The 9,163-nt window shown below is 53.9% G+C and overlaps 1 protein-coding gene and 1 long non-coding RNA gene across 4 annotated transcripts in view; one reads left to right on the forward strand and one right to left on the reverse strand.

The window, feature by feature from the left end:
* The window catches only part of OTOF (otoferlin), a 71,996-nt gene extending 65,058 nt beyond the window's left edge, over nucleotides 1-6,938 (forward strand). For all 3 annotated transcript variants that reach the window (XM_031552646.1, XM_003204581.4, XM_010708059.3), the window contains exons 38-46: nucleotides 278-448; nucleotides 1,005-1,165; nucleotides 1,915-2,057; nucleotides 2,387-2,475; nucleotides 3,832-3,930; nucleotides 4,665-4,906; nucleotides 5,274-5,452; nucleotides 5,612-5,712; nucleotides 6,131-6,938. In XM_031552646.1, the coding sequence (XP_031408506.1) occupies nucleotides 278-448; nucleotides 1,005-1,165; nucleotides 1,915-2,057; nucleotides 2,387-2,475; nucleotides 3,832-3,930; nucleotides 4,665-4,906; nucleotides 5,274-5,452; nucleotides 5,612-5,712; nucleotides 6,131-6,311 (1,366 nt within the window). In that variant the 3' untranslated portion in view covers nucleotides 6,312-6,938. The remainder of the gene's footprint in view (nucleotides 1-277; nucleotides 449-1,004; nucleotides 1,166-1,914; nucleotides 2,058-2,386; nucleotides 2,476-3,831; nucleotides 3,931-4,664; nucleotides 4,907-5,273; nucleotides 5,453-5,611; nucleotides 5,713-6,130) is intronic.
* A 149-nt stretch (nucleotides 6,939-7,087) lies between these two features.
* On the reverse strand, nucleotides 7,088-9,157 carry LOC109366333. Its single transcript, XR_002112622.1, has 4 exons — nucleotides 8,827-9,157; nucleotides 7,814-7,995; nucleotides 7,568-7,668; nucleotides 7,088-7,331 (listed from the first exon to the last, which is right to left on the reverse strand). It is a non-coding gene; the product is annotated as an uncharacterized LOC109366333 (long non-coding RNA).
* Between the last annotated feature and the right edge of the window lie 6 nt (nucleotides 9,158-9,163).

Here is a 9,163-nt window from a genome sequence, read left to right on the forward strand (position 1 = left end):
CCTGTGAGTATTGCCTGGCTCACCAGTGACCCACCAACTTAGTTTCAGGGCTGTTGAGTCAACCAAGTCAAGCAGTCATCATGTGCTACCTTCTTTCTAGGGCTGCTGGATCCAAAACAGCTCATGCAGAGATACAGCTACAATGCATACGTGTAGTGTAGTGACAAAAGCAAATTAAACACCAACAGCAGACTGGAGCAGACCCAACTTGCCCATGATCTTGAGCAGTAGCCAAGTGTTCCAACTCTTTCTCTTCATCTGCTTTCCCCTGGCCTAGGTCCTTTGACATTGAGGCCACCTTCCCCATGGAGTCCATGCTGACAGTGGCAGTGTACGACTGGGACTTGGTGGGGACAGACGACCTCATTGGGGAGACCAAGATTGACCTGGAGAACCGCTACTACAGCAAGCACCGAGCTACATGTGGGGTGTCACAGACTTACTCCATGTACGAACAAAGCTTTCTCTGCCCAGTCTCCTGCCTGGACCCATGCCTGTCTCATCTTCCACGCCAAGCCTAGATCTCCTGCAAGAATCTCCCTCTTTCATTGCCTTCTGATGGGGAAGTCTGTGCTGTACTTTTTCTCTTAACAGGGGTTTTAGGACCAGAACAGGAGTGCAACAGCAGAGTGGGTTGTAAGCAGGAATCCAGGGTTGGGAGGAAGGAGTTGAGGCATTGATGGGGCTCAGTAGAAGAGTGAGACTAGAGCTGTAATAGCAGGAGGACCAAAAGAGCAAAGCATCAGAGGTCAAGCAGGGTGCACTGGCGATTTCAGGTCTGAGTCAGCACGGAATAAAGGGACTGGGGCAGAAAGGTGTTAGCAAAGTATAGAGCAGGGATGCAGTGGAACCTGTCTGCTCTGAGGTTTCACATTTGGAGCCCCAGATCTTTACTCTATGAGTGCTGAGTCCTTCCAGGCAGTAGCATTTACCTGGCTTGCAGAGGGAAACAACCTATCTTCTTTCTCCTTGCTACTTCACTGACCTTGCCCTCCTGTTTGCAGACATGGGTATAACATCTGGCGTGACCCTATGAAGCCCTCTCAGATCCTGTCCAAGCTGTGCAAAGAGGGCAAGGTGGATGGGCCACACTTCGGGCCAGGAGGAAGAGTGAAAGTTGCCAACAGGGTGTACACTGGTCCCACAGAGATTGAGGATGAAAATGGTACCTGCCCCATGGGATGAAGGTTGGAGGGGAGCAGGGGTCTGGGTGTCTCCTCATCAGGGCTGGAGACAGGTCTAGTGGCACCAAAATCCTAATGCAATGTTGCAGTCCTTCTCCATCTACCACTTTACATTGACCCTTCACTTTGCTGCTGGCTGGACAGTGTCTTGTAGACCACCCGGGCCAGTGGGGTGCTGTTAGAATTGCTCATGGGTATCCATGGCATGAGATCACCAAAGCTGCCTTTAGAACATTCTCCTGACAGTGTATGCTTGAGGAGCAATGAAGAGAGCCCACCTTGATCTTTCCAGCTTTTAGGAAGCTCTGTGTCTCTGATGTAACTGAATCTTCAAAGGTTGTGTCCCAGTGCACCCACATTCACAAGAAAGATGAAAGCAGGCCATGAAGTGTGCACAGGAGGAGAATGTGGTCAAAAGATACGGAGTTGGTTCAGCCTGAATAAAAGCAGGCTGGTAGGGGATCTGGACCTCCTGCGAATGGTTATGGTAACAGGAGAAAGAGAAGAGTTAGGAAGTGTTGGGTCAAGTGGACACTAGTGAATGGAGAGGAATCACTAGCAGGCACTTCAGCTTCCTTGGAGCAGGGAGAAGCTGGAAGAGGAATCCAAGAAGAGTGTGTGGGTGTGCTGGTGCCAAGAAAATCTGGGTCCTTCTTGAGCAGAGCAAGAGGGTTGTTTGCTTTCCTTGGTGTCTTTCTATCTAGATCTCCAAGCTCCTCTGCCCACGCAGGTCAGAAGAAGCAGACAGATGAACACCTGGCCCTGACCGTGCTGCGCCACTGGGAGGACGTCCCACGGGCAGGCTGCAAGCTGGTCCCTGAGCACGTGGAGACGCGCCCGCTGCTGAACCCTGACAAGCCGGGCATTGAGCAGGTCCTCCAGGCCCCCAGAGAGCTGCACTTGGGCATCAGCAGCCCTTAGCACTTGCCTGTTAACTCCACTGCATAGAATCTTCAGTGCCTCTCCCTGTCAAGGCTGTCCCTTTCATACCCCTAAGAATTTGGGTCCCCTGGCTCCTCCATGCCCATGCATCTCAGCACCACACCATGCCATGAGGGTGGGCAAGGACTTCTGGCCAAATTGTACCCCACATCTGGCATGACCAGACTGACGCAGAAGGGCAGCAGGAGTTCAGGGCAATGCTGTGGGTACGAGGAGCAAGGAGGGACCAGGGAGCTGACTGCACCTCTCCAACCTTGCAGGGTCGCCTGGAGATGTGGGTGGACATGTTCCCCATGGATATGCCAGCACCTGGCCCTGCCATCGATATTTCCCCCAGGAAACCAAAGAAGTAAGGAATGTCCCAATCAAATGACTACTGGGAAAAACTATGGCTGGGGGCACAGTCCTTCTTCTTCCCACTACTTGTGTTTCTCCATGGCCCAGCCCTCTGTCTAGGCACTCCAGCTACGCAGGCACTTCCAGACATCCTAAGAATGGAGGCACCAAGTGATGTCTTCCCCTTCCAGAGCTTCCAGAGCCCTTGAATATTCTGCCTGGCAGCTCCTGATTTTGCTGTGTCAGTCTAGACTAGGAAATTAGAACTGCTATCCCAGCCCCAATAGTGGCAGCGTTAGGTTAGGGCATGACATTCCTGGTCAGTTTGGATGGGCTTTTTTCAGGAGGAGAGGGTTGCCACTGAGACAAGGTTGGTCAATCCAAGCAGGACAGAGCAGGCACTGTCATAATGGCCTCTCCTGCCTCCTTTGGAGAGAAGACACATTTCTTCCCTCTGCATCCTTCCTAGTCCTGCCTTATTCTACTGGACTGTGTCCTTTTCCCACCCCAGGAGTGTGGAGTGGGGATCCCACTGGGAGTCTCTTGCATTCACATGCACTGCAGGTGAGGTCTTGGATGGAGAGAATTTCTCTGGATTCCAGAGGGCTGCAGTTAGGATCTCAAGATTGAGGCTGCAGGAAAGCCAAGGCCAAGGGCAATGTCCAGACACCAGCACAGAGGAAAAGCAGAGGTTTATCTGGCAGCCCAGGACAGCCATGTCCAGCAGTGACCTGTAACCTGGTGCTGGAGCCCTGGCACAAGGAACAGAAAGCTGTGGGCGTTTCTCCCTGGGGATCTCCTGTGGGAGATGGAGAGGTCAGCTTGGCCTCGTTGAGTCTCAACTTGCTGATAATGAGGCCCTGGAAAGGAGACAGAGGGTCTGAATAAATAGGGGTGTTTTGTACCTAGCCATAAGATAAACTCTCTGCTGATTATGGAGACTGCTGGGCAACCTGCTCTGGGCAGCCCTGCTGGCGCAGGAGGGGATCTCCAGCCCGAAGCTGGAATCCTGGGGGCTGGGATTCTGTTATGGTCCTGCTTTGTCTGGAAGAGCTGACACAGCCTGTTTTAGTGATAAATCTACCCAGCTACCAAGCCATGCTATCCCCTAGATCCTCTGGCCTGGATTGTGCATAAGCTTAGGAGAAGGAAAGTAAAGCTTCCCTTGCTGCTCCACTGACTCCTCCTGGGTTGATCCCAGCTCTTACTCATTCCGGGTCCCTTTCTTTGGATAAGATCCCTGTGAGCAGATCCCTGTGTGCAGATGCCTGTGCTCCCCATGCCTGGAACCAGTCTCCCATCCCCCTTGTTCCCTTCCTCCTGCCTCTTCCCCACCACTTCACCTCCTTGTTTCCCTTTCTCCTGCCAGGTATGAGCTCAGAGTGATAGTGTGGAACACAGATGAGGTCATCCTGGAAGATGATGACTACTTCACTGGCGAGAAATCCAGTGACATTTTTGTCAGGGGGTATGTACAGCATGGTCACTTCCTTTGCTTCAGCCCTGGGGGTGCTGGTGCTATGGAGAAGGCAGGGTGGGTCTGGAGGTAGATGTAGGTGCTAGATTAGATAGCACCAACACTATCTCCAGTGATGCGATGCCTTGCCAACCTGGGCACCTCAGGTCCTGTCACTGGAGACTGAGTCAGCAGAGTCCACCCCACCCTGAAGCAGAGGCTGCATCAGACCCTAAATCTTCCTGATGGAATAGATGCACCCTGATATAGGGAATCCACAGTGACCAATACAGACTGAGCTGCTTCTGCACGAACACCTAAAGTTGGTGGAGCTCAGACTACCCCATGATGGAGTGAGAAGAACTATACAGCAACCTCTGGGCTTGTCCACTCCAACTGTGTGGGATGGGGACACCCCTCCAGCATGCTCTGCTCCCGATTCCCATGCAATGCTCCTTGCTCCTGTCCACCTCCAACATCCTCCTTCCTGGAGAAATATTCCCAACAGCCAACTTGAATTTCTTGCACTCAAACCCCACTGTTCCCTCTAGGTCTCTCCTCTGGGGCTGCTGCAGTGATTCACAGAATCACAGTGACTCAAGCAGCCCCAGCTCATCACTTAAGGCTCTTAGGTCCTTCCAATCTGTCCATGCCTTGCTGGCCTGGAGGCATCCTGGCTGTACATGCAGGATGGCCCCATGCCCTCTCCTCCCTTCTGGAGATTTCTACCCCTCTGGGCCCTGCAGGTGGCTGAAGGGTCAGCAGGAGGACAAGCAAGACACAGACGTCCATTACCACTCGCTCACCGGCGAAGGCAACTTCAACTGGCGTTACATCTTCCCCTTCGACTACCTGATGGCAGAGGAGAAGATTGTCATCTCCAAGAAAGAATCCATGTTCTCCTGGGACGAGACCGAGTACAAGATCCCAGCCCGCCTCACCCTGCAGGTCTGGGATGCTGACCACTTCTCAGCCGATGATTTCCTTGGTAAGGGGGGGGTCTGTTGAGCTGGGGCAGTGGGACAACCAGCAGGGTTCTATCTGGGGCTGGAGGAGCAGGGGTGGTGTAGGTGAGGCAACACCTGGACAGGAACAGAGCTCAGAAGGGCAGCCCCGGTCCTCAAGCCACTACATCTTACAGATCCCTTTGGACGTTGTCTGTAAATGTATATAGGAACAGAGCCCTTATCTTCTCTGCTGTTCAAAGGCTGGTCCTGAAAGCAGACATCAGCTTTTTAGTTCCCAAAGCAGTTCAGAATAGTTTTCCAGGGAAGGCGATGATGGCCAAGCCCACCTCCAGCCAAGGATTTGCGTTTTGGGGGTGCCAACATCTATGCTTCCTTGTCTCATGCCAGGGGCCATTGAGTTGGACCTGAACCGCTTTCCCCGGGGAGCCAAAACATCCAAGCAGTGCAGTCTGGAAATGGTGACAAACGAGGCAGAGCTGCCCATGGTCTCAATCTTCAAGCAAAAGAGGGTGAAGGGCTGGTGGCCATTTGTGGCCAGGGATGAGAATGACGAGCTGGAGATCACCGTAAGGATGGGGAGAAGGGGATGATTTTCCACCCTGGGGACCACAGCCATTGCAGACCATCCCCATACTCCTCTCTGCTCCCTTAGGCCCCCCTATCACCATGGCTGTGGGCCAGGCAGGGAGCATAGCCTGAAGCACAACATCTTTCTCTTCCTTCAGGGGAAAGTCGAAGCTGAACTGCATCTCCTGACTGCAGAGGAGGCAGAGAAATCGCCTGCTGGGCTTGCTCGCAATGAGCCCGACCCACTGGAAAAACCCAAGTAAGCAGAAAAACCCATCTCCCCAGGAGATGCCTGGGCTCCTATGAGAGACGCTGCTGGGTGGTGCTCAGGAAGGGACCCATGCATGGGGAGGTGAAGAAGGGTCACACGTCAGGGATGGAAGTTATGGGCATGGCCCTTCTCCTTTGGTTCCTTACCATTGCCTGGCTCCCTTTCCACTTAACTTCATCCCCTTTTTCTGGCCTCCCAACTCCTCCTCTCTTGTCCTGACCAACAAGACACTAGCTCCCCATAGCTCTCCCACATCCCTGCCTTTGCTCTGTCCTGCTAATTCCCCTTACAAAAGTTACCCAGGGATGGACCCATGGTCTCCCTTTCCACCCTGTGGTTCTTTAGCTGTGCTGCCTGCCCTCTCCATGACTGTGGCGTTCATGATGGGTGTTTGCTTCCCCGGCAGCCGTCCAGACACGTCTTTCATCTGGTTCCTCAACCCTCTCAAGTCCATCAAATACCTCATCTGCACCCGCTACAAGTGGCTCATCATCAAAATCGTGCTGGCCCTGTTGCTCCTCATCATGGTGGCCCTCTTCCTCTACAGCATGCCAGGCTACATGGTCAAGAAGCTCCTGGGGGCATGAAGCATGGGAGCATCCAACCTCCAGCTCAGAACCACCGCCTGCCCCAGCCCCATGCCCTTCTCCTCCCACAGCCTCTTGGCAGCCTCAGGACATATTTCACTCCTCTTCTGCATTTATCTGTGCATTCCTGCCTTCGCTCACAGAAATGGGGCTGGAGGAGCTCCTTTCGTGAGGCTGGGTATCATTCCCCTGGGCTAGCAGTAGTGCACAGCCAGCCCAGGCAGAACACCCAGGATGGGGCCTTGTGACCCTCTGCCCTCTGGGGCAGAGGTTGGCACCCCCCAGAGAGCTCAGCACCCTGCTGCAGATGTGAGGAGTGCAAGAACTGAACTGGAGCTGAGGCGCTAGAGTCATTGGAATGTTCCCCAAATGCTCCTTGAGGGATATTGAGAAAGAGAGTCTGGGGGCTCTGCAAGGGGCTGACCCTGCTCTGCCCTCTCTGGGGTGTAGCAGAGGCAGAGAAGCATCCAGCAGCACAAACATCTTTGAGGGCCACTTACCCAGCACTGGCAATGGCTGGACAGCCCTGAGGCTCACAGGGAGCCACATCTTCTGGCACAGTGAGCTCCCTCCAGCCTTCTCTCTGGTGGTTTTGTACTCATCGAGAAGTTTGAGGGTATTTCTGACTGTGTAGAGTGGGGAAGGAGGGAGGGAAGGGCTCTTGTGTAAGTTCTCTGTAATATTCAGCTGTTGATGACCCACCATGCTCAGCTTCAAGTGTGCAAGACCCTCATTCAGTACTTAAGAAACACTCAGAGATGTTTTTAGGATATTTGTGTTTTATCCTGTCAAATCTGGGCTCACAGTTGACCTGCTGCTTACAGCCATTCTTGTCTCTATACATTCTCTCAACGATTCTCAAAACAGATACGTCTCACCCTGTGCAGTGCACGTGACCCCAGTGCACGTGGTGGTGGTGAGAGGGTCTGATGCTGCACACAATGGATGCAGTCTCTTCTATCCACTACATGAAACCTGCAGCCACAGGTCAGCTGATAATGCAGAACCCGCTGTCTCAATCTGGGAGGGAGAAAAGAAGTGGAGAGGAATCTTAGGGCTCCCTTTGGATCCCCTTGAGCTGTAATTCCAAGCCCATACTGGGAATAGTGAGGAGCTCAGTGGCCAGGGACTCCAACACAGGGGCTCTGGGCAAAGGGGCTGTGGTGGGTGTGAACACAGGGCAGTGGACATCTCCTGAGCAACACTTGGATCAAGCCTGGCCCCTCAATAGCTCTTCCACCCTGTATAATACACACCTCTTTAGATTTTTCGCAATCCTCGTTGATCTCCTCGTGTGCCTCTGCACAGTTTCCCTCCGGACTGTGTTTCTCCGTGTGCTCCTTTTCACAGCACTGTTCTGTATGCACACAAGAAGGTTTAGTGGGGCACAACTTCCTTCCAGTGGGATCCCTCTGGCCCAGGGTGCAGGTGCCAAGAAGAGCTCAGGAGGGCCCCAATGCTGGAGGAAGGTGGGAAGGCTGGGGAGTGGGATCCTTCCTCACCTGCAGCACCACCCTCTGCAAGGACAGGGCAACTATCAGAGCTGATGACCAGAGTTGTCTCCCAAAAGCATGGAAGCCCAATATTTTCAAGACCATTTGCAGCTGAACAATGAGGAATAACTTGACTAGGAGCCAGAACATCTTCAATGGTGATTCAAGGGTCCGGGCTCAGTGGTTGTCCTCTTGAATAGATGCATAACACACAGCACTTAATAACAAGGCTCCTCTTATGCTCATCCCATCATTCCCAGAGTAACACCTTCTCAACAGCACAGATCCCAGGTCTGCACATCCCAGTGCTGGCCTCCCAAGCTGTGCTCCCCATGCCCATCCCAGTCCATTTGGCAGCATCAACCTGCACACCCAGCACTGCAAGGAGCCCCGGGGAGGCCGACAAACCCAGGCAGACCCCAAGGGGATGAAAGGCAGGGGCAACATAGGACACCCACTCCTACCCACATCCCTTCTCCTTCTCCCAGCTCAACCGCCGCACTCCTCAGCTGCTTATTCTGCCATGCAGGCAAAGAGAGACCAGAGCATCCTGAAGCCCACTAAATCCGGGCCACGACTGTGATATGATGGTGACATCGCTTTGATTCACAATGGCTGCCCAGGCTGAGCTGCACACAGTATCTGCAAGCTGAGAAATCTTTCTAGGCAGTGAGGACAAGCTCAAGCATACCAGGTTTGCTTGGCAAGGTTTTTGGTGTAAGCTCTCTGCAGTACTCAGCTGTTAATCAGAGAATCGTGGATCATAGAATATCCCCAAAACTGCAGGGAACACCAAGGAGCTGCAAGAAGATGGCACTGAGAACCTCAGCCTCTTCCTTGTCCTCAGCAATAACATTCCCCACCACGTCCAATAGACAGGGGATTCTCCGTGGCCCTCCTCTTGCTGTTAATAGATTTACAAAAACATCTCAGGGTTTCCTTCCCGAGCAACGTCCAGCCTTCCTGGATCCCTCCGCCCTTCAGGACGGACCGAGCTCTGCTGGCACTGCCCATAGCCTCACCCCTTACGCGCGATCCTCCTGCATCCCCCTTGGCTCTACTGCGCATGCGCAGCAACTCTTGCGGAGGGCGTTAGACGCACGCACGGACGTGCCGTTGCCTGGCGACGCGGAGCCGCAAAGCAACCGGACCGCTACGCGCATGCGCCGCATCCTTGTTGCTAGGCGACAGCGCGACGCCTCAGCGGCGGCGCCGTGCCACTGCGCGTGCGCGATAGGTGCGTTGCCAGACAACGCGTTTTCTCATGAGCCGCGGAGCGGGCGAGGAGTCGGCGAGGCCGCGGTGGCGGGAGCCGAGCCTGAACCGTGAGCCACAACCGGAGCCGGAGCCGGAGCCGGA

Source organism: Meleagris gallopavo, chromosome 2, assembly GCF_000146605.3.
Source record: "Meleagris gallopavo isolate NT-WF06-2002-E0010 breed Aviagen turkey brand Nicholas breeding stock chromosome 2, Turkey_5.1, whole genome shotgun sequence".
NCBI lineage: Eukaryota > Metazoa > Chordata > Aves > Galliformes > Phasianidae > Meleagris > Meleagris gallopavo.